We start from the raw sequence: 25981 nt of genomic DNA on the forward strand, positions 1-25981 counted from the left end.
GTCGTCGTTCTCCTGCTCCGCTGCACTTCTCGAGGTAAGAGCTCAAACATGGCGGCTGCTGTTTGATGGAAGAGCTCCCGGTGTTTGTTGTTTTCACATGCAGCGCCTCCACAAAGAAACAACAGGCTGTTAATTAAAACCAGGGCTAATGGCTAATGGCTAGTTCCAGTTTAATTCACCTCAGAATGGTGGCCTTTCTCTGTGAGTAGAAAGGGGATCTCTGTATCTGTTCACCTTCCCTGACTATCAGTAGGTAAATGCTCTACTTGTAGACTTTGTAACCTTTGTAGCAACATCATTTCTGAGCTTTAAAATAAATGTCAAAAAAGGCCTAGAGCTAAAAATCAAAACAACTTTTACACTTTTTATTTCACAGTTTTGTTGTTTGGTCCAGCGCTGTGAAGCAACTCCGCACAAAAACAACTTGATTTGACTTTCAGTATTTTCATATTTTCTCACACATGCAGTGCAGTGATCCATGGACATGGACTTTGAATTATACTTGATACATGGAGCCAGAAATGTACTGTAGTCCTAAAATCCCACACTCAGACTTGTTGTATAAAACGATCTTGTTGCTTTGTCTTCGCCTATCTTTTTATTGAGCGACTGAAGATAGAAGTAGAATCTAAAGAGTGCAATTTATTTTGGGTGTGGTCTCCCTGCTTCACTTTGTCACTGCTTAAAGCTGTGTGAAATGTTCATAACATTAATTTGCTTTAACAATTTGGATTTGCATTGTGAGAGCAAGAAACAAGTTTGGGCCAAGACGAAGGCTGCGTCTGAAATCATCAAATTATAGCCTCTAAGTACAAACACTATAGCAACTAATCCTTAACATTTCATGGGGTCGACTGTTAGATCTCTATGCAGTTAGTGAACTAGAGCTTCAGAGCTATTCGCCCAATTCGACCGTCCTTACCCAGGGGAAGGGGAAGTGAAATCACCAACTGCTGCTGTTCTTCTTTTTTAAGGTTATTGGCAGACTGCAGGCCAAACAAAAGCGCATGTCCCCCTCCACTGTATAGTGTCCAACAACAACATAGTGTCCAAACAAAGACATTTAAGGAGAAAAAAAAATCCAAATGTTCCTGTTTTTTTTGTTTGTTTTTTATCTCAACAGCTGATTCATAAAGCTACAGTATACAAATTAGCCATGTGGCTTAAGTTTCTACAAAATGAAAGCAAAAGCACAAACTGTCTTCATTTAATCACACTGACATGTGACTGAGCTGTGGTGACGACAACATGTATTTTGTCACTTTTATAAAGTTTGGCTTGTGCAGAATCTTATTTGTATTATTAAATGTGCCCCTGTCAATCAACAGTGGTTGCACATGAATCACTGAGGGTGGGGCCCAGGGGGGTGGGGGGATTGGAGCAGGGGCTCATGGGATGCCACATAGCTCCTAATCACCGGTTAGTTAGCACCAGAGGTCCCTATGCTAAAGCGGCTATGATAGTTAGCATTGAGGCTTCTTTTCATAACCCCTTTTAACTAACAGCCCAATTCGGAAGCTTCTTGTCATGGCGGACACTGACGCACGTCCGGTTTGGCGTAAGAGCTCTTACCAATTTACTGGTTTCGGGGGGCCTAAAGCTTTCACAGTTTAAACAGGAAAGGTCCCCCCGCTTTAAGTAGTTTTAGACTGATAGGTGATAGCGACTCAACTTGAATTTTATTCTAATGACTCAGGCCCAGACTTGAACTAGCTACGACAGTGATTTGAGTTTGAACCTCGTGAACCAACTACATCTGTCTGTAGTATTTGCCAGTGTCTTTCTTGGCATTTAACCTAACAGTTTCATGATGAACAAAATCCCTTCTTCAAAGAACTCTTATGTAAATGAGAGTTTACCTTGTGACTGTGTGCAGCCTCCTTTCTATGTAAAGCACTTTGAATGACTTTGTGAACAACAAATTGTGCTCTACAAATAAACCTGCCTTGTCCTTGATCTATTTTCGTAGCGTTGGGAGCTGAGATGACGCTGAGCCCCGACTCACAGACAGTCCTGGCCGGAGAGGAGACCCGCTTCACCTGCAGCACCAAACACCCGCGGTGGGGCGCTATGATCTGGCAGTTGAACGGAAAGACGGTCCTGACCATCCCCCAGCAGAGCGGCCTGGTGCCGTCCACAAACCCCAACATCACGGCTGAGAAGTTCTCCTCCTCTCACGGAGACGGCTGGTCTTTGGTCTTGAAGAACACCCGGAGGCAGCACGAGGGAGAGGTGAGCTGTGACCTCCAGGAAGTCGACAAGAGGACGGCCCGTCTCTATGTCCAAGGTGAGTGTGACTTAAAGGGATATTTCAGGATTTTTGACACAGGGCCTAATTTCCTAGTTATCCAGAGTGTTGCTGATTTCTGGAGATATTTTTTTTGTAAATATGCAGTTCTTCTCTTTGGAGAGTTACGTGGCGCTAGGCTAGTGCATTTCTATGGTATCAGCTAGCCTGCATTAAAAACAGTCTGACCCACAGTGCACCTGAGGAAAATCACTTATAACGCCAGACTAACCATATAAATGTCTGTGTCGATAGAATAATTTTAACCATTTTGCATTTAAAATACCTTGTATTTGAGCAGCATCAGCTTCGTGGTTGTATAAGCTACGCAGCGGCGGAGTGATCTGCTAGAAAATAGTCCCTCAAAATGCGATCATTCATGTGATGCAAGGGCAGTTATATTCCAAAAAATATTCTATTGACACAGACATTTGTATCATTAGTCTGGAGTTGTAAGTGATTTGCCTCAGGTGCACTGTGGAGTGCGTAAGACTGTTTTTTAATGCAGGCTAGCGGATACCATAGAAATGCACTAGCCTTGCATTAGCCTAGCACCACAGAACTCTTCAAACATAAGAACTGCATGAATTACAAAAAATAATAATAATTAAAAAAAATAAAAATAATAAAATATCTCCAGGTATCAGCAACACTCTGGATAACTAGGAAATGAGGCCCTATGTCAAAAATCCTGAAATATACCTTTAACCTTTAACCTCTTAACCCCCACCTGAACCGAGCACCGTTCCTCCAGTTCGACTTGACCCAAATCTAAAAGCTTCTTGAAAAAAGCGCCAAAATAGCGTCGAAAACGAGGATGAAAACACAACAAAATAACGGAAAAGCAACAATAACACAATAAAAAAGTGACAAAAACACAACTGAAGAGTGATGAAAAAGCAACACAAAAGCAACAAGACAAGACAAGACAAAAAAGCGTCAAAAAAGGAAAGAAAAAAAGCAATGAAAAAGCCACAAAAACTGCCAAAATGGGATAAAAATGCGGCGACAAGGCGACAAAAATGTTACGATCAGTTTTGCTGGTCTTAGCTTTCAAATGAACCGCTACACTGGCCAAGAAGCTTTTTGATTTTGGTAAAACCGAAACTGGGAAGTAAATTTGATAATTTATTCTATTTATCATCATTTATCTGGTATTTATTTTCCTGTTATTTTTATGCATCATCATAATCCTGTGTAAGTGTTTCCCAGTGGGGCCCCCTCAGCCCCCGCTGCTGTGGGGCCCCTGTCCCTCTGCTGCCTGTGTCACATACTATACATATTTTTTTGTTGCTTTTAAACCGGGCAGATTCAGAACAAGGTGAAAGAAATGCAGAAAAACTCCCTTTGAGGCTCGGTAGTCTTTTATATTTAAAAACTTTATATAACTAAAAATAGAAAGTACAAATGGCGTACTCCCTCCAGAAACAGTTACCAAGCCGGATACTCTGGGAAACTTTGAGAATTCTTTATTAATTATATATTTCATATTAAAAATGAACATATATAAAAGTGACTTCTGATCTGTTTTTTCTGCTTATTGTGGGTTGGGTGCACATTGTGGGCGATTTCACAGGAAATATTAAAACTCTAAATTTACATAAGGTCTGACTCCATAAGATCATTTTAAACACAGTTAAACAGTTAAGTTTAAAATATTAAAGTCTAAAAAAAGGTCTCACCAAGCATATTCGTTGATCCCAAGGTCCGAGGAGAAACCACCAGAGTTCAGTTGCTTTAGTCAAAGAAGTTTTATTCCCTATAACAATTACAATTTCTATACACAGGTTTTCTGAATGCTAAAGTCCCTAACAATATACACGGTGCCCAAACGGGGCAGTTCCAGGAAACGGCACCGTCTAACTGCGCTCTTGCAAATATATATCAGAAAACATTTGACGTTCACGAAGAGATAGAAGATGAGTGGAGCTTGGGCCAAGGTCAGCAGGTCCTTCCTGTTGCCTTATATGGAGTTATTTTTCACAACTCCGGTGAGGGCACCGAACGTCTCCACAGGTTTGAGCAAAAGAATGCAAGAGCAAGAAATGGAGTATTGTTACAACTGAAACTTAAAGCACATAGATTAAACTCCTAAAAAACATTCAATAGCATTATAAAACTAAAATTAGCTAAAAATCATCAATTTCCCACAACATCTAATGAACATCAGCACATTTTAGAGCCTGTAACTGTTCTTTTGACTCCACATTTTTTAACTAGATTACAATAGATTTCACAGTTCCCTCCTTGTGACCTCGGTGAATCTAAATCTGCAGAAACATCATTTTGATCAAAAACATCTCAATAACGAATTCTGAAAAGACCAGCGGCTCGTTCTGCCTCTCACCTTCGACGCCTCCAGACGTGTTTTCGGTGACCGCGACAAAAACAATGAGCGCGGGAGTCGAAGGAGGAGCCGTTTGTCATTTTAAAGCGAAACTTTCAAATGAAAATGTAATCACCAGCACTTTTAAACTAAGTTATCTTGTGACAACACAGCACCATTTACTGCCTCACCTCCCAGAGCACACATCCTAATGAACCGCCCTTGATTTATTACGCCGTGGTGGACGAATCGATGGCAGAAAAGTTTTTAGTGTTTTGGTAAAAGCGCCGCCTTAGGGACCAGCGATGAGAAGCAAATCATTCCAATCTCTGCGGCGAGTGTTTGATGGCCCGGCTGAAACTCTTGGCGACAGCGTGGGGGGGGGGGGGGGGGGGAGCCCGGGAGGGGCCAAATTGATCGGCCGCTGGTTATAAATACCAGGTGCAGATTTACAGACGGCGCTCGGCCTCTCCTCGCGCCCCTGCTGCACTTCGGGTCAGCCCAGCGGGGGGAGATTAGAATCAGCTGCGTTTTGCACTTCTGTTGGGAGTTCTTACCTCCCAAAGCTAAAGGCACTGCGGAGGAAATCTGCACGCCCCGGGCTACATGAGGGAATTCCCTTTTAGTGATTACAGCCCAAAATCCACAACCGCCCGGAAGCAAGCGCGATCGATAGCTGTAACTTGTTTACATCTCCATATAAATTAGGGGAGTAAAGAAATCAGGGCTATAGCTTTTAGCAAACTGCTGCTTACTTTTTTCCACCATGAGGAAATGACTTTTCTGTTCTGATCTGGGGTGGCTGCAGTTGGTCAGGTATAGGTTCAGCAACACTTTGTACCCAAAGACTGAGCTGAACATCCTGAGTTACCAGGATGTATTCCATCAATAGATTTCTCTTTTCCCTGATGGCCTGGGCAGTTTCCAAGACAAAACAACAAAGCCAGGATTCATCAGACTCATTGTGAAAAAGTAGTTCAGGGAACATGAGACATCCTTTTCACACATGGATTGTAGTAAGTTGCTAATTTAAAAGAGCTGGATGTAAGTTGGCCATTATATACTCACTACTGCCACCTCAGGTCATACGTGTAACTGCACCTTCTATATTAAGCTTTTGCATGACGGCAATTCGGACCCACAGTAACACCTTTTTGAGTGACAGTGCAGGATTTTAGAGGCAGTTGTGGTGAACTGGTCTGAGCTCATTCTACACATTAGGACATTGTTGGAGCATGTAGGGGGAGGAAAATACTTAATTTTAACATTTTAAAACTCTGTATAGTCCCTTTAAAGCAGTACTAAGTAACTCTTCCCCCTAGAGGCCATAAGCGCAACTGCAGGTGTAGTACACTGACAGGAAAGGCGAAGGGAGAGAGGGTTACTGTGCATCCAATTATACAATGGAAATATTTTTTTTCACTCAAACTTGGCTGTAAATACTGTTTAAAGTGACGTTAGCCCGCAGTTAGCTTTGCCCGTTAGCATGTTAGCTTCTTCTTCGTGATTACATTAGTGTGTATTGCTTTCTCCGCACCGGTGGCAGTCAAGTTGCAAACATGGTTTTCTGGTCAGAGACACCAGGGGGAGATGAAAGACCCTCCAATCATCCCATTAACACTTGTATTACCCCCGCAGGGACTATGAAAAGGATTTATTAAGGTAAACACGTTACTTAGTACAGCTTTAAGGCCTGGTACTGGCGAAAAACCGGTCCACCTGGGACAGAGCTGGTGTAAAACAGGGACAAATTAATAGTTTAGCAGAAATCTACTGATACATGGGACAGAGGGCTCAAACTGTCCTGGGTATACTGGCCAAAGGCGTTATTTTTTTGTTTACTTTTGTTCTCTATAGAGACTTGACACTATTCCCAAACTCCACCAGTGACCTCTCATCAGTTTCTTTCTCTGCTCATTTTCCCCCGAAGTGTCTTTGTTCACTTCCAAGTGTAAATTGAGAGCTCATCTTAAAACGGATTCACAAATGACTCCGATGCTTCATAAGGGAATAGCCCTCGGACCAATGACCCTTGTCTCCCGGTACATCACGCTGAAGGGGGGGGGGGGCATCTCTCTCTCGCAGTGAGGGCCACAAATCCCGCCCGGGCAGATGCAGCGTTCCCAGCGGTGTATGAAGAATCAGACGCACGCCATCACTATGACCTGACACAGCCCCGCCATTAATTGTCTATCCTGGCACACGACGCTAACACTCAGCAACTCTGCCGTGATTTGTGCGCTGCGGGGTCCAATTTACTGTTGGGACGGGCCCGTAAATCCCGCCGCGGCCCCTGGACCGTACAGCGTGTGCCATCAGCCCCCCCCCCCCGTCACCCCCCACGCGTTAATTGTCCGATATGAGCCTGATGTAAATATGAAGAGTTACACAGTGCGCTTTTGCTACTCTGTCACTATTCTCTCGCTCACACACACACACACGACATAAGGATCAATATGGCCGCCGCACGGGCTGCCGAGAGGGAACCGAATCTGCAATGCGAGAGAAAGCTTTGAGATAAATCAGACACGAGCGAGGAACAGCCTGTGGTGACGGGGCCGCTGCAGAGCAATGTAAGAGGAGGCTTGAATTTTGAGGACTGACAGTAAGATGTGTTTGAAAAAGTGTTCTCTGCTCATCTTTCACATCATTTAAGCAGAAAAATACAAAGAGTTTAATATAGTGATGCACCGATTCGATAGCATTGGTGTCGGATATTGGAGCCGATGCTGAAAAAAACTAAATCGTGCATCGGCTCAGAACCTGGAGAAACCAATCATTGAGTTAGTTTTATCCTCCACAAATGTATTTTCAATCGCCGCGGCTAGCAACAGTATGCTAATGCTAATATGAACTAATTAAGGCAGGGATAGAAATCATGATTGAATCACCTTAAGTAATAAAATATGTTCTGCCACTGCTGGAGCGGCCAAGTGTTTGTATTTTAGTTTATGAAGTGTCTGCGATGCCATTGGACGGTTCATATGTTTGATATGGACAATATCTTACTGGTTAGTGTTAGGGCCAGGGGTTGGAAGACGGTTTGGATTAGGTTTATTTAGCAATATATAATGACCTGTTTTAAATCAAGTTTGTCTGATAACTTATCATTTATTCTATCGTTCGAACCAATACTAAATGCATGAAATCAACAAAAAACACATGTTGAGCCGTTCAAGACAAAAATAATGTGGTGTGAATCCTTGGTCACTGGAGACAGTAGCTGGCCGTCAGATGGTTCTATAGCCTCTGCCTTTAGTTTAAGAAATAACTGATCAAACTTTGTAATGGTCAGATCACTTTACATGAGTCGTTTATATTAATGCAACCTAAAGCCTGCTATATATTCTATTTAATGTCGAAAAGTCCATTAATTCTTGTCTAATGTTCATACATTACAGTTCATTGATAAATACCCTATGATTTATTAACATCTCATTTGCAAGAAAAGATTAGACTTTTGTCTCACTCTGCAGAATAAAGAACCATACACTTTTTCACTCACCGCAGCCACTTTTAAAGGAACAGGCCACGGTTTTTCCATACTGAGATGTGTTCTTACCTGAACTTAGACGAGTTGATACGGTCGTCTGGTCTTTGTGCCCGTGGAAGAGCTTGGTCGCTTCCAACTCCAGCTATAGGAATATGCTGGGAGAAGCCAAATGCTAACAACATCTTTGGTTGTTTTGCGTGACTGAGGGCACTCAAAACAACCAGACAGGTACGCATCAACTCGTCTAAACTCAGGTAAGAACATATCTCAGTATGCAAAAACGGGGGCCTGTTCCTTTAAGAAAGTGTCTTGGTATCGGTTAATATCGGATATGGACAGATACTCAAATTCCCAGTATCGGTATCAGAGGCCGAAAAGCTGGATCAGTGCTTCTCTAGTTGAATATCTTTGCCTCCAAGATTAAATTGGAGCAGACGGTGGTGTTAACTGTAAGGCTTTTGGACCACCATATTGCAATGTTGTCCTCTCATCAAAATAATGGACTTGGAGTTGTGTTTTGAGGGATTTGTGCATGTTTGAGATATTCTTAGTTCTACTCCTGTTTACCTCCTGTTTACGCTGCATAACCAGGAAGTGCTTTTCTTACCTTACCATCCAATTTGGCAACACTTTTCCTTCCACCGCAGAGCCTCGACAGGCAAAAATGACCGCCAAAGTGGCACTACTTCAAAGCAACACCTAACAGCTCGCTCTGACAGAATGCTACGAATGTTTCTTGTCAAGGGGAGCGAGGGGGGAGAGAAAAGAAGAGAAACAGCACTTTGGAAACCAGAGCAAGTTTGGAAACCAGTCTTTGCAAAATTTGCTGCAGAAAAAAAACACACTACATGCTTCCAGATAGTGCAGTTTGATTCAGCCGTTGAACATCTTCTTCTGTGTTTGACAAACCTCATCCTGCAGCATCACAATCAATGATGTCCACTTTTCCAGCATCTATCAATCATCTCTGAACATCTCCCAGCCTCTCATCAGAGCGAGTGTGTTCCTGCTTTGTTTTGAGCCCTTTTTTCCCCCCTTTCCGCACAGTCCCGAGCACTCTCCATATCACTGTATGTTTATGACATCAAATCAGCGCCCGGGGAGAACAGCGACGGCCAATAAGGCGCGCGGAGCATCACCAGGTCTGCGCCTAAATCAACTCCGACATGTCATTCCCGCCGACAACACTCCGCGGCTCCTGTAATCATCTCCTTGTCTGTAGCAATCGTGCGCTCCCCCCTCTGCCTCCCATCGCCAGGGCCAATAGATTGCGCGTATGAGATACAGTACGGCGCACACGCGGACCTAAGTGGCTTATTTGGCTGCGAGCGAAAGCGAGAAGACGACTTTGAGGCAAGCGATCAATCACAGAGAGAGATGAAATATAAAACTTCATCTATCAAGGGTGGAAAATGAAAAATTGTTCGTATAGGTCAATGTACAGCGTCTGCTAATACTGGCAAAAACCGAGAGAAAAGGCTTTAAAATGTTTCTTTCAGGATAAAAATTAAGAAAAATCTCTGTTGTCATGGGAAGACAAAGCATCAGCCCATTATCTTGCAGCAGCCATTCCCAAAGTCCAGGACATTGCGGACCCCTTAGCGATCAGAAAAACTCTCGGGGCCTCCAAATCATAATAGTCTACTCCATTCAAAGGATTTTTTACTTTTACATCGAAAATGACATTAAAAAAACTAGATAAATGTATTTTTCCTTTCAAAATGACCTTTTTACATTGTACTTGTTTTGCAGACAAGCTTTAGGGCCCCCCTGTAGTGCCTCTGAGGCCCCGGACCCCACTTTGGGAACCACTGCCCTACAGTATACAAAAGGAAAAGGTTCAAATTGTGTGCTGCGAATACTTTAATTGCTTAAAAAGTCATGCATATTGCACATTGCCACTAATATAAACAAGTAAATCAAGGACAAGTTTTAAAAGCACAACAGTCATAACTTGCAGACTCTCCATTGTTTCCATTGATTTGGCAAAAGGGATTTTAACTACCACAGGGTGTTGGTAACTCCTCAAGGTATTTGTGCATAAACATACAAGAATCCACCTTTTGCTGCTCCCACCGATCTGTTTGAATCCAAACCACCAGTGGTTTGGGCCAAATGGGCCAATCACGAGGCAGTATTGCCGATAAATAGAAACACCATATTGATAATAATTAACAACACAGCAACAGAAGATAAAACAATCTCACTAACATATGTATAACATTTTTCAAAAACTAAATAAAATTAGAGATTTTTGGTTTGCTGTTTAGACACTTGGCTGTGATTGGCTAAAACAAAGTGCATTTGATCCAATCAGGAGCATGAAGCTTCAGCGCAAATTCAACCTGGAAGACGCACCTGCAGCCTTCATTCATCGCCTCAACGGCAGCCTTTACCAATCACAATCACGGCCCAGCTCAGGCCGCACCTTCACATCAGCCAATCATCGCAGCTGCTCATACTGCTGCAGCCACTCGTCGCCCAGAATCCCCTTCTTAAGCTCAATTACTTGGCCGTTTCCCAGCCGTGCTGCGCCCCTCCTCCACCTGGCCTCTCCTCGGCTCTGCTCATCATCATCAACTCGCCGTCCCGGGTCTCGTCCTGCCACCACGAGTGTCCGGGCTCCGGGCTATCATCCATCAATGCCATGTATTCCATATCATTACTGCAATCTTCCGCCGGGGTCTGACCCCAATCATGATTCACGTTCAATAAAACTTCCCCAACGCATTCTGTCTCTGAGTCTTTTCAGGTTGAAATAATAATGCATTGGTTTTATATAGTGCTTTTGTGGACACTCGAAGACACTTCCTTCACTCCATACTTGGTGGTGGTAAGCTACTATTGTAGCCACAGCTGCCCTGACGAGGCAACCAGTCTGCGCCATCAGCCCCTCCGATCACTCACTCACACACAACATTCACCTCAGGCTTCCTGTTGTTCCCAAACAGTCTCCCATCCAAGTACCGACCCTGCTTAGCTTCTGAGGTCTGACGGGATCAGGCAGAGCAAAGGCGGCCCCATAATGACTGATCATTGTCTTCAAACAGCTGAAAAACAGTTTGTAATTGTCTGAAACTTTCTGTACATGGAGTAATGCTGCATTTATATCTAAATACGTTTTACAGTGAGATTTTTTTTCTGCTTTAAACTCTTCACCCCTGCCTTAACCGAGCACAGTTTTCTCCCAAATCTAAAAGCTTCTTGAAAATATCGGCAAAAAGGTGATGAAAACGCAACAACAAAAGTCACAAAAACCTTTAGCTTTGCCTTTAGATTTGGGTAAAGCTGAATTGGAGAAAAGGGCTTGGTTAATGCGGGGGTTAAGAGCTTAGAGGACAGACATTCTCTACAAAAAAATGCAGTAAACAGCAGGTAAGTTTGGAACAATATGGCGGCGACTGTCGAGTGTAGGTCTTACTTTAGTTGGCATCATGATTGAGTGACTGGGACTGAAATACAAGAACTCACAAGCAAAAATAATCAAATGAGTCTTATACAGTCACATCAAGTAATACTAAAGAAAAAACTCCCAATATTAGCAGAGCTTAAACATGTGGAAGTCAATCAAAGTGTGGACTGTCTGACGCGCTTATGCAAATGTTACAACGATGCGTGACCAAAATGTAAATAGTGAAACGCGGTGCTTTTGTCTCTGCAGAAAAGGGCAGTGTGCGGATCTCGGGGGAGTCCAGGATGGCTTTGAAAGGGCACTCGCTGGAGTTTGAATGTCAAGCAGCGGGATGGTCCCCTCGGCCCACACTGCACTGGCGGCTCAACGGCAGAGAGGTGAGCGCTCTGCCGGGTTAGGCTTGTTCCTCTGTCCTCAGGTAAAAGAGTAGAGGATTGTACTTATTTACTTATTACTTATTTATATTAAGTTAAGATACTTTAAAGCAACTGGTGGGAGTGGCATTCTCCTTTCCAGAGGGGGGTCAAGTAGCAAAATATAGTAATAAGTAAAAAGAAGTGACCCAAATAAATCCCCAAGTAAAATAATAGGACCTGGAGGAAGTGTTAATTAAGTACTTAAAATGTACTTAAAATGTACTCACAGTGGCACAAGTAACTTTTTTACTCAAGTAAGAGCAAAGACACTTTACTGCAATGTTACTCAAGTAGGTCCAATTCAGTGGTAGTGACATTATGCATAACTTAAAGTATGTACTTTTAAATCTTTAAGGAGGTTTAAGGAAGTACAATGTGTGGAATTTCTCACATTTCTGCAAGAATGATTAAACAGTGTCTGCTTGAACTAATACCACCCAAACATTTACATTTTATCATAATTTTATTGGCCATAACATGTAAACATTCACAGGACAGGGAGGAATAAGTAAGTACACCACCTGAATGTCACTGAACTGCAGTAGAGGAATGGTCTAAGATTCATCCTGATCGTTGTGAGCTGTTATTGCTGCAAAAGAAGGTTCAGCCATATATTTAATACAGGGGTGTACTTACTTATTCACATGCTGTTGTGAATGTCTCAGGTTTTTCTGCAAAATATATTGATGAACTTGTGAATTCATTTTTCTGTTGATGATGTCACATTGTCCAGGCCCTGAGGCAACAAAACAGCCCCACACCACAATTCTTCTGCTCCAAACTTCACAGTGGGGATAGAGTTTTGATGTTGCTGTGCTGTTCCATTTTTCCTCCACACATGACGTTGTGTGTTCCTCCCAAACTTTTCAACTTTGGGTCAAACAGTCCACTGAATATTTGTCCATAGTGCTGTGGAGTATCCAAGTGTTCTTTTGCAAACCAAAGGTCAGGATGAATCTTGGACCATTCCTCTTTACAAAACTGCTGCTGTTCAGTGAGATTCAGGGGGTGCACTTGCTTGTTCCTCCCTGTCCTGTGAATGTTTACATGTTTTGGCCAATAAAATTAAAGGCAGAAATGTAAGGAATTCCGCACGGTGTGCTCACTTTTTCCTCCCACTGTATGTGACCACCTGGGCCTGCAATTTGATCTCAGACATTAATCAAAATCCCCGGTGCCATCACTTTGACCAATGAGATGAGGTTTCCTGTGAACCGGCCAATCAGGAGGGAGAGGGGAGGGAGCTCGATCGTTTACTTGCACATGAATTCTCTCTCTCCTCATTTTGCAATCACTTTAACCAACAAACAAATTTAACTTTTCTTCTTTTTACTTTAGACTTCTTCTATAAATCCACTTCTGCAGTTTTAGACTCGCTGTCCCTCGTAGATTACCGTCATGTATCTCTTCTCTGTGCAGGTGAGCAGTGCAGCCTATAACATGAGCTCAGCGGGGACGGGACAGGGGCAGTTCTCCGTCAGCAGTAACCTCAGCATCACGGCCTCCTTCAGCAGCGATGTTCACTGTCTGGTGTCTGTGTCGGCCATGAGAGCTCCACTGAACAGCACGGTTCGCCTCACCGTGGGTAAGACACCTACTGTCCTAAGACGCAGCACATATAAAACAAAAATGTATTCGGGTTAAAGTTCGACTAAAATGCCAGTCAGAGGGAGAGAAACTGTGAAAAGTAGGTGGGTCAGCTTTGTAAAGACATAAACACAATGGCTATGTTTACTCACAATCTAAAATCTGATGATCTGATTTCTAGAGTTCTCACATTATAAAAGTGGCAGCATCATATGGGTGCAGAAAGGTGGAGCGTCTGGCAGGCCACACAACATGTGTACAAGAGATCAGCCATTCAGCCCCTTAAAGGAATAGTTCACATTTTTTCCATTCTGAGATATGTTCTTACCTGAGCTTAGACGAGTTTACCTGTCTGGTCTGTGTGTGCCCTCAGTCACATAAAAAGACTATTATTATTTATGGTTTATTTGGTAGGGACAGTGCAAGTTAATGAACAAGCCACACCGGATTGTAGCCTTAGGCTAATTTTCATCCGTCGTCCCCCATGCGCACGCTCAAACACACTCTCATACATCCTGGCCTATTGTACATGTTTTTAGTGGTAGGGGAAACCGGAGTACCCGGAGGAAACCTACGCAGACACGGGGAGAACATGCAAACTCCACACAGAAATGCCCCGTCCTTGGTGGGAATCGAACTCGGACCATCTAGCTGTGAAGCACAAGCACTAACCGCTGTACTACCGTGCCGATATTGTTAGCATTTGGCCTCTACCAGCATATTCCTATAGCTCCAAACGGGGTGAAGTTAGAAGCGACCAAGCTCTTCCACGGGCACAAAGACCAGACAGGCAAGGCAAGGCAAGGCAAGGCAAGGCCAGGCCAGGCCAGGCCAATTTATTTGTAGAGCACAATTCATACACAAGGCAATTCAAAGTGCTTCACAGTTGCATAAATACAAGAAAAGCAAATAGAAACATCAACATAAAACTAATCAATTACAGTAAGAGGCAAGAGTGCAGATAAAATACTTTCAGTTATATGCATTTTTAAGTCTTGTTAAGATTTGCGCTGTCTTGAGAACTATTTTAAGTCTTGTTTTGACTCGCTCTGTCTTGAGCACTATTTCTGTCTTGAGCACTATTTTTCTTGCTCGTTCACACAAAGTTACCTAACCTCTGTTTTGTCACTCCTTCTCCTCTGGACATCAACATAAAATTAATCAATTACAGTAAAAGGGCAAGAGTGCAGATAAAATACTTTCAGTATAAGTAGGTAAGTAACTCATCTAAGCTAAGGTAAGAACATACTGTATCTCAGTCTGGAAAAACGGTGGCCTGTTCCTTTAATGAACCCATGTGGCCTGTTAAATGTTCATGGTGCACTTTGGCATCACAGAGCATGTTCCTCAAAGGGGAAAATGGCGGGAAGCCCCAGAGCAGCTATGAGCCTCCACAGTGCTTAAACTTCTTATAAACTTTATAATTCTGCAGTACAAAAACAAGCATGTTTAAAAATACTGTATCCAGCCAAGTGTTGTCACATGAGTCACAGCATTTTTTGGGAAAAAAAACAAACTCTTTGGAGCCTGGCTTAGTGTTAGGGAGGTGCAAAGTCTCTACTGGAATCATGTTTACAAAGTTTCTTTTTGAATCGCCCCTGACCACCAGGGGGTGGTATCGCAGCAATGTCAGCTCCCCGCCATGAGGACCAAAGAGAAGGGCTTACCTCGCCCAGTGATTTGGCTGCATCATGCAACAAGATATTCAAAATTATGACATGAATGCAAAATGCTGCATTTTATTACAGTAAAGTGAAAATCTCATTACATGGCAAACTGTTGTTGCATCATCTCCTGTTTAAAGGCAGGGTTTGGAAGATATTTTTTTGTAGGGCGGCACGGTGGCTCAGCGGTTAGCCCTCACGTCTCACAGCTAGAAGGTCTCGGGTTCGATTCCCACCTGGACTAGGTCTCTCTGTGTGGAGTATGCATGTTCTCCCCATGTCTGCATAGGTTTACTCCGGGTACTCCAGTTCCCCCTACCACTAAAACATGTACAATAGATTCCCCTCTGGGGCCAAGACTCCCCTGAAAAAGAGATTCTTAATCTCAGTGGGACGATCCTGGTTAAATAAAGATCAATATTTTTTTGTAAATAGCCTATTTTTCTAAACATAAATCTACAAATATGAGCTAAATATGTTCAAATCAAATATCAGTTGTACTTTTTTTTTCTTTTTTTAATGAGAGATTTTTTGATATCTAATTCTTAGCCGGATTTATTGAGCCTGAACTACAAAAAAAAACAATTCGATTTTTTACAGATTATTTCTCTTTCAACAAAACAAAACGAAAAAATCTTGAAATCCCCTCTGAAAAACGAATATATCAACAAAATAAAACCATACATTCAAACCTGGCTGGATGCATACTTTAGATTCTGGACATTTTTATGCTTGAAATGCCTTATTTTTTATATGAAAAGATAAAATGACAGACTTGCAACACATTTCCTCCCCTCACATTTTCAGCATCAGTAAGCTTCACCTGCAGCGTCTCTCCTTGTGCATCTTGTCTCCTGTACACTGACGTCTCCTTGTGCGTTAGTTGCGGAGGTGGTGGAGCAGGACTGCACCGTTGCCGTGGCGTTGCTGGGCTCTCTCTCCGCTCTGCTGCTGCTCGCCCTGCTCTGCATCTGCACTGTCCTCTGCCTCAAACGAAGGAGACAAACAAGTAGGCACTTTTTTTTCTTCCTTCTCCTCCACTTAAAACCGCTGCTGCAGGTGAGAACGCGCCGCCTGCCCCCGCGCCGGGACAGAGCGCGATTAAAGTGTAATGAGAGAGATGGGCGGATACACGCTGTGGCTCGGCACTGCCCCGCTCCGGCCTCCTCCAAGGGCACCCTGTGTTTTTTTTCTGACAAAGAGAGAACAGTTGTTGTCAGCACAAAGCTCCCTTGCTCCTCGGGAAACGGCTCACAGGTCACGGAGCGAGCGTAAAACCCTCGGACACGATGGAGTAATGGTTTTTCACCTCATACAAACAACTGCTGTGCTGGCCCCACTGTGGGAAAGGTTTAGTAAATCATAATTATATACAGAGGGATTAACACTATTGGCAATATTTCAATGCAGTATCAATACCAGTAGTTTAATGATACTTGGTTTTCGATAGCAATACCTGAACTAAAGTATTTGTCATGTAGAGCCAGAAAACAGAACAATAATGTGTGGAAGATCTGCAAATGTACAATATCATCTCCAGTGTCAAGAAATGTGTGGAAAAAATAGGGAATTTTCCCCAAGAAATTAGTAGTAGTAGTTTATAGTAAAACAAAAGAATAAAAAAATAAAAATGGGAGAAAACAGGGGGGAAAAATAGGGTGGAAAAATATTGGGAATAAATTGGATAAAAAATGCAGGAAATGGGAAGAAATGGGCAGTAATGTGGGAATAAATAGGGAAAAGAACAAAAAAAAATGGGGCAAAAACAACAAAAAATGTACCAAAAAATGGGAAAACTATAAGAATTGGGAAAAAATAGGAGAAAAAAAATGGGGAGGAAAAATCATTAATTTTAGCTGAATACCAAAGTAACTTCCTTTAATGCTGTCCCTAAACCTGCAGCATCAAAAGTTGGATCTAAATTATCTAAAAGATTTTTTTTCCATACCCATACAATATCTTTGTTTTTTCCATACCTGTGGTGTTGTTTAACGGAACCCAGCCCTAGTATCAAGTATCCCTGATATTTTAGGCCATACAAAACTTCGTGCTTCACAGCTAGAAGGTCCCGGGTTCAATCCCTGGAGCGTTTGTATGTCCTCGCTGTCTCGCCGTCATTTAGTCATGCCTTCACACAAGTGACACTAGGGCAAAAAGTTGAGATTCTGGTCATGGTGAAGTGACGAGTGTGCAGTTTACAAGGATTTGCCAGTCAGTAGATACTAAAATAACAATCTATGAAAGTTTTAGCCAAGAAGACATATGAACAGGTCTGGAAGGTCATCCACCAGGCCGGAATTGACTATATTTTGTTTGGGGATTTGTTGTGCGCAATCGTTAATCTCAAAATCATCTGCGGAAGGCTGGGAATCAGAGAATATATGCAGGAGCATCTGGCCCCAGAGTCTGTGATTCCTACCCCTGCTTTAAAGATTAGACAGGAGATCAGAAAAGTTAAAAATAGGTTACTGAAAATATTTCCCTGTGGATGATGGTGAAGAGGCTGAGGATGTTCTGCCATTGCGATGAACATGGAATATGAAAACAATGCAACAACGTTCCTCTTGTTTATGGGATTTCTTTATGGGCCGCATAGGTGCTGTTATGTTGTTGTTGTCCACGCTATTATGACTTGTGTGAGTGTGAGTGGAGGCCTGTGTGTGTTAGATAACCAACACAGCACCTGGGAATGGACTCTGTAATCCCTGTGTCTGATTCAGGCCCCGGGGATTATCTGAACACACACTTGTGACCCTCTCCCCAAACTGCCGATTCTTAAGCCGGAAACTTATAATACACTTGTCCTTGCTCCTCGGTGACACCTGTGTAGATATTTTTCCCTCAAGGAATAATGTGGCAGAGTGGTTTATACGCAGCACAGAGATTGTGAAGAAAATCGGTGGAATTATCTTTGCCAGCAGAGTCTCAGATCAAACTGCTAATTACCTTCTGCTAAAAAATTTATATCCCTTCCATCTTCCTTCAAGTTGCCAAAATGAGGGAAAAGCAAACTCAAAATACACTTGCATCGACACAAAAATGAACATGACCAAAACAATTTCACAGAATAAATACAAGTCAGCTAAAACTGTAGCATTGGTGTTGGTAAAAAACATCCATTTGTTAGCCTGCTAGCACCAGCCAATATATCACAATTGATGTTTAGTCTGGGAACCACTCATTAATTTTCCATAGCCGTTTGTTAGGCACTACGAATGTCTATCATATGCGTCTGCACGTAGCCCAATCGTATCAATTGTATCCAATGACGTATGACACACCCAATGTTCTTCTTCTAAAATAAACTTTAGAGCTTAACTATTTAGAACACGGTCACAAGCTTGACCGAAAGATGGCGTCGCATCTGCTGCTGTCATGTTGGATCCGTAAACAAACTACAAGCTTCCATCTGGTGCGAATAGTGCGGCATCGTCTTGCCGTCCCTCCTCGTTCTGTGGTTGGTCCCTGAATCCCTCTGAAGATTTTGCCCTTGGTCCTCCAGAACCATCACACTGAACACGGGGGCTCCCCAAGGATGTGTGCTGAGCCCCCTCCTGTTCACTCTGCTGACCCAAAACCTCGGTGATGGGGTTTAGCCCACCGTTTTTCCATACTGAGATATGTTCTTACCTGAGCTTTGTGCGTGCGCTCAGTCACGCACAACGACCAAAGATGTTGTCAGCATTTGGCCTCTTGTTCCTATAGCTTCAAACAGGGATGAAGTTGGAAGCTATCACAACTCTTCCACGGGCACGCACAGTGGCCTGTTCCTTTAACCCTTCAATGTTACTCCCTACACCCTTTTTTGTATTTTCTAAGCATTTGGAGAACAAACATCAATGTTATTAGTTCATGTTTATTTGTTTTTTGATTGACCTCTGAGTTACCTGCCTTTAACCAGTCCAAACCTGATCTAAACTACCACACCAGTCCGGCCAGACCTGGTCTAAACCTTGTTGAAACCAATCGAAAAAGCTCTTAGCCTGTCAAAACCAGCAGGAACCAGTCCAAACCTGGTCTAAACTGGCCCAAACCAGGTCTAAAACTGCTCTAAACCGGTCCAAACCAGTCCTAAACTGCTCCAAACCAGTCCAAACTAGGCCGGAACAGGCCCAAACCTGCTCTAAACCAGCATAAACCAGCCCTAACTAGTCCAACCCCAAACAACACATGATTCAATAAAGTGGGCTGAGCAAACCTCCAAGGGTAAAGGTCTAGACTTGTCGAATTGGTGGCTAATGAAGTGTGTCAATGTGATGAATCCTGCCATTGTCATCTTGGAATATGCCCGTATCATGAGGGAATAGGAAATCCACTGATGGAATAATATTGAGTTGATGTTCAGCTGATCTCATTCTTTGGACTCATAGTGTTGCTGAACCTACAACAGTTTGTTACATTGTTGTCTACAATGTCTGTATTACATCCATATCTACTACAACATATGTTCAATTATAAAAGCAAGTTTGTTATCAGAACAGACTATTACAATCCTCTGGTCACCCTGCAGACTTTGCACAGCACCAGCAACTTTCATCATAATGACCGAGCCGATCCCTGACGCTGTAAACGCAGTATTTCGGTTTGGACGTTTCCCGGAGCGGGCGCCATCTGCACCCGCTCTTCTATACCGTATTACTGCGCTTTCGCCGTGGCCGTAAGGACCGTTGGCAAACCGTGAAGCTGCGGAAAACAAAAACTCATTAGCGCTCCTGCATTGACAATTCACTCCGGGCTAAGATATTACAGCTGCAGCAAAAGCAAATAAACGCGGGGACATTTACAACTTCTGCCATTTCCGTATAGATGTAGCGTGGTCAGTGAATAAACAAGTCACGGCTCATTTTCCTCTTTTTTTCCCTCTGCTGTTTTTCAGAACCGGGCCTGCAGCAACCGATATGGTAAGGCTCGACCATTTGTTTTACATCTCCACTCTCCGTGTAGCGTCACGTCTGACTAACCACCAGGATAAGTCAATTTAGCGCACGCGGCTAATGCTAATTTCTCAAGTAAGTTAATAGGCTTTTGTTTTCTTCCATTATAAAAGAGTGAGGTGTGCCTTTTCAAAAGCATACGCATTAAATACAACCGGCAAAAATTACCATTCAAATTGCGAATATAAGGAGTAGATACAGCGTGCTACTTTGTGTTTTTGGTATTTGTCAGCTGAATGTATTTTCAGCATGAGTAGCTTTGATAGCGTTAGAGCGAAAGCATGCAAAATATAGCTTATCCCCTAGAGCGCATAAAAAAAAAGAAGAAAAAAAAAGACGAAATGCTGTTTTGAGGCAAAAGGAAATTACCTGCTCCCAAAGCTCCCACGAAATGGCCGTTGCATATCTCAGTTAAAGGTTAGCTCGCGTGATTGGACTCTTTATTTGGCAATTTGCAGGTTCAGCCAATCAGAGAGCGGGAGGACCTCGGTTGCTGGGGCGCCACAGGGGAAGGTCAACCTGGGATACTCCGGCGACAGAGGTACGAGGGGGCCATAAAAGTTTGAAAGTTTGATTTTGAGAAAGGTTACATCGTTTGCTTCAAAGTTTGTTGGGACCTTTGCTGGAACAAAGGTGGAGCTTCCTTTTTAGGTGCATTGTGATAAAAGTTTTGGAGAGGGGGATGTTACTGTATTGTGCTTTTTGCAGGTATTTGGTAATAATCCCTAACACATCTTTATCACCGTCTTACACTTTGTTGGTTAGAAAATGCAAAAAAAATCCAGTAGTTTCAATTCCTGATTTGCCCAGGTGAGTGAAGCTATGGTGAGTGTTTTAGCTTTGTGATAAAAGGATTAAAGCAGTACTAAGTAACTTGTTTACCTTAATAAATCCTTTCCGTAGTCCCTCTGGGGGTAATACAAGTGTTAATGGGATGATTGGGGGTGTTTCATCTCCCCCTGGTGTCTCCGGCCAGAAAACCACCAATACACACTAATAGAATCACAAAGAAGAAGCTAACAGGCTAACGGGCAAAGCTAACTGCGGGCTAGCGTCACTTAAACAGTATTTACAGCCAAGTGTGAGTGAAAAAAATGATCTCCATTTTGTAATTGAATGTATAAGATCCCTCTCTCCCTTTGTCTTTTCTGTCAGCGTAGTATTTACTCTCTCGAAAAATTAATGCTATGACACCTGCAGTGGCGCTTATAGCCTCTAGGGGCATGAGTTACTTAGTTCTGCTTTAAGCGGCACGGTAGCGCAGCGGTTAGCGCTCTCGCTTCACAGCTAGAAGGTCCAGGGTTCCATTGCCACTTGGACGGGGCCTTTCTGTGTGGAGTTTGCATGTTCTCCCTGTGTCTGCGTAGGTTCCTCCGGTTTCCCCTACCACTAAAAAACATGTACAATAGGCCAGGATGAATGATGTGTGAGTGGATGAATGGTGGTGGTCAGAGAGACCTTTGGTGCAGATGTATGCAGTCACGAAAGCGCTTCTGTCAATCTCCCTCAGGGGAAACTGAACCACCACCGAGTGTGGAGTGAATGTACAATTGTCTCATGTAAAGCGCTTTGTGACTATATGTCTGTGAAAGGTGCTATGTAGATAAAGATCTTCTTCTTCTTCTTCTTCTTCTTCTTCTTCTTCTTCTTCTTCTTCTTCTTCTTCTTCTTCTTCTTCTTCATTATTTTGGGAACAGGTGAAGATCTAAACATTACTCAAAATAGTTCTAGCGGATCGAAACACAACTCCAGGTGTTTTTGATGAGAACATTGTAACATGGTTCAAAGCTCTAAGGAGCTGTTTTTGCTTAATACCCTCCCGTTAATTGGCAGTGATGAACACTATACCTCAGGGGTAGACAAGTTTGCTCGATGAAGGGCCAATTTTCTTAATCGTCAACACACCAAGAGCCAAATCTCCCAATAGCCCAAAGTAAAGCACCACTTCTCCGAATGCCAACATTATATTCACTATTAAGACCTAATAGGCTGTTTCGTGAGGACATTTGAACAGAATTATTATACTAGGTGATAAATACCTGATGAAGGTAGAAAAGCGCTATATACTGTAGGTTGATGTAGGATAACATTAAATCGCTATTTATCATACTGGGTCAAGCTGTACAGTCGTACTATCTCTGTCATAGCCCTGACTGTCGTGCTTCAGACTCTCAGCCACTGAATGTTTGCTTGCATATCAGTATGACGCTCAAGAGGGTATTTATCCCTTTTCTGTGGAAGCAGAGACAGACTTGAATGGTGGGACTAGCGCAATGTCTGGAGTTCATGTCACACCGATGGTAAATAAACTTCTCCTGTATAAGACATCCAGACTGCTGCCCATTCTTCCTCTCGAACACCATTGTCATTTCTCTAACAGTTGAGACCATTTACCAAAAATTAGGAGGTAAGAAATGCTTTCACAGTTCGGACTGAGTTTGGACCAGACAGAATGTTGAAGTACCTGATTCTTTTCATTTTCAATGAACAAAGGTGGTGTTGGAGCTGCTGCCTCTAGCAGTACCTCCTGCTTTAGAAATAAATTGTGCTGCTTGTGACGAAGTGAGTTTTACACTCCACTTGTCCCATAGTTTTCACACTCAACTGCAATAGTCTAATAAGCTGCACATGCATATCTCGGGTTTTGTTTGGGCTTGTCTTATTAGTTTAATTCTCATCATTCTACACATATACCTTCTGTACAGTAAAAACACAAAGGTTTATCTAATTTAAGTGTATTTGGTTCATTGGGAAAGGTTGTTTTGTGCTTCCTCTTCCTTTGTTTCCACCTGGGAGGTGTTTGGGGAGGGGCCGCCCATACATTTCCTCCATTTATGCTTTTCTGTGATGAGCTTGTACCATTTTGAAACGTATTTGCTTAAAGAACTATTGTGACGTATCAAGTTATTGTTTTGAATTTGTTAAATAATGTTCAGTTGCCTATTACTGTTTGTGCAGTTGTGTGTGTGAATCACAACCAGAAGATGTGGTCGTGTGTTACTGTAATTCTTCCAGTGGGTCAACTGAATGGCCATTGTTTTAGGCAGGTGTGTACAACAGTGAGAGAACCATGATGTGATAGACTGGTGGCACTTCCACTTTTTGGCCACTCACAGCTACACTACCTCACTGCTTTTGGCTCTCTTTCAGTGTTAGTGACTGACAAAAGTGCACTTTAGGTACACAGACAGTGCATGTGGTCTGTTGTTTAGTTTAACAATACACCGTATGGAGACAAAAACAAGTTCACTTCACTAAAAGAAAATAAATCAGTATCTAAGCATCAACACTGCCGCCTGCATGCACACAGCTGACCCTCCAAAGCCACAGCAAAGCAGCATTATCTGGATAAAGTAGCCTAATTACTTCAAATGAAACCTTTGAACGGTGCTTCTGCTGCGACGTGAGGCTAATTACCTAACTTTCCCCTCTTGTATTTACAGAAACCTACTTCAATGAGCTAATTATCGGGCCTCCCATCCCAATTACAACCTCGCTCGATAAGGTAAGTTACACAAACCCCTCCGAGTTTGCGCCATTTATTCTTGAATTTGTAACTCAATTCACGCCATCTGTAAAGCCCCGAGTCCCGACAGAGACTGAATGTGAAAATGACGGGGGTTTTTTTATGGCCGTAATCTACTTATTTCTGAGCGGAGATCTGGGCGCGTCGATGTTTATGAGGTAATTGTGCCGCGGAGGGTTGGACCTAATGGATTTATCGATTCCTCTGAGGGCTCTGTATCGATAAGTCCGGTGTAATACCCTCAGCATCTAATAAAGATCGGAGGAGCGCGAGATGCAGTCTCTGGGCCGGACATATTTGTTCAAGGTCACGGGTTCAGCGCCGTATGTGTGTTTATACGGTCTACACACATTATACAATCTGTGTCTATAAATACTGGGCTCCTGAAGAAACAAAGTAACAGATCGTCTCATGTACTGCATCATTTATTCCTTTCCCTTCTATCCTTTTACATTTGTATCATTTGTTTGAGGTGAAACAACCAAGAAACTTCAAAAAAGAAGCGACTAAATAATTTTACTAATTTTTCAAGGTTTTTCTCCCAATTTCCCCCCAATTTTTTACACTTTTTTCCCAACTTGTTTGTCACTTTTTTTTTCTCCTTGAAATTGTGACCCTTTTTTTCCCCTCTCCCCCAATTCCGTCCCCATTATTCTCTCAGTTCTTGAGGTCCAACAACATCTGACGGCTTTGTGGGTCTGGTCGAGTACATCTCCTTAATGGAGGGGAGAGCGGCTCCACAGATCTTCTCTGCTGCTCTCGCTGGGCTGTGCTTTAGGCTCCTTCGGCCGTGCCACAGAGTGATGGAGCTGGTCAGGATGCTCTCTATAGTCCCTCTGTAGAAGTTGCACATAACACTCTGGCTCTTCTTAACTTGCGGAGAGACGCTGATTACTTTTCCTGACCAGTGATGTAGTGTGCATGGTCCAAGGGAGCTTCTCTGTGATTTGCACAGCCAAGAACTTAGTGGTGGTCACCCTCTCCACTGCAGCACCGTTGATAGAGGAGCATGCTGGACCCGCGCTCTTTGAATGTCCACAACAATCTCTTTTGTCTTCTCCACATTTAGAGAGAGGTTGTTCTGTGTGCACCATGTGGTCACACTGCTCACCTCACTCCTGTAGTTTGACTCGTCTCTGTTGCTGATGAAGCCCACCACCGTTGTGTCGTCTGTAAACTTGATGGAGAGGTTTGAGTCGTACTTTGGAGTGCGGTGATGGGTCAGCAGTGAACAGGAGGGGCCTCAGAACACAGCCTTGGGGAGAACCCGTGTTCAGTGTGATGGTTCTGCTCAATGGTAATATACTGGACAGTCATCAAAGCAAAAGGCGGCTGTTTTGATTAAATAGCCTTCAGTGAGAATCTACAATGTAAATCGTGTTGAAATAAAAGAAAAACCAAAACAAAATAAAAGCGTTTCCAAACTTTTTGACCGGATTTGGTGCCCGGTTTTCCAGCTTGCACTCGTTATTTAGCACCTAATGACCCTGAAAGCGTAGAATTTGCAGACGTTTTAGACTTACAAAGTATATGATGATACCAAAAACATAATGATCCACACTTGTCTTGTTTCCCTCCAGGTCCCTGACGTGGTTTCTTCGAGCAGCCAGTCCTTTCAGAGCGACAGCCAGAGCGAGAAAAGCGTGAAGAACGTCCGCAGCATCACCACTGTGTAAACACCACAGTGTGAGATACATTTCCACCACGGCTTTAGGTCGGCGTGTTGCTGTTGTAAAGATGTGGAAACGATGACGGCGTTTATCCCGGAGCCGGGGGGGAGAACGGTAGCGTGAGATGTGAAGGTGTTGTTGGCGTCGGCAGTAATCAGCACCTGAGGAGAGAGTCGCAGCTCGTTATCGGAAACGTCCAAGTGTGAGACTGTAAATGAGCGGCTACTGAGTGATACAATAGTGAGATATTGAGTTGTTTTTATGTAGACGCCGCTTCTGTTCTGAAAAAACTGTTCAATTTATGGCTCCTGCATAAAGTTTCAATCATGTTTTGTAAAATATCGTTGGTGTTTTTTTATGTGGTTTGTTGTTGGTGGAGAAGAGGCTGAGGAGGTTGGTGGTTCTGCTGCTGTGGTGAAGGTGGGTTCAATTAGAAACCATGTGCTGATGTTGTAATCTAGTAGAAGATAAAGAAAAACATTTTGAAGGTGTTTGGTAATAATCTAAAGCACATGGTTGGAAAGTGCAATATTGGTCTAAAACTACGGAAACAAAATGTATTTCGTAATCGTTTCTAGTCATTTCACTTCCTGATTTTTAAGCAATCACACCGTAGTCCCATTCATCCCCATTCAAGAAAAAAAAGTGGAGGATATCCCAAAGGAG

General features: G+C 43.0%; 1 protein-coding gene across 1 annotated transcript; it reads left to right on the forward strand.

Annotated features, from left to right (window-relative positions):
* igsf5b (immunoglobulin superfamily, member 5b) lies at positions 1-25363 on the forward strand. Its single transcript, XM_079567399.1, has 9 exons — positions 1-34; positions 1970-2287; positions 11768-11895; positions 13324-13573; positions 16003-16194; positions 20062-20086; positions 20578-20660; positions 23563-23624; positions 25226-25363. Exons 2-9 carry the CDS (start codon positions 1984-1986, stop codon positions 25319-25321), a joined length of 1140 nt encoding a protein of 379 aa, XP_079423525.1. The 5' UTR covers positions 1-34; positions 1970-1983; the 3' UTR covers positions 25322-25363.
* The last annotated feature ends 618 nt before the right edge of the window (positions 25364-25981 follow it).

Source organism: Gobius niger, assembly GCF_951799975.1.
Source record: "Gobius niger genome assembly, chromosome: 1".
Classification (NCBI taxonomy): domain Eukaryota; kingdom Metazoa; phylum Chordata; class Actinopteri; order Gobiiformes; family Gobiidae; genus Gobius; species Gobius niger.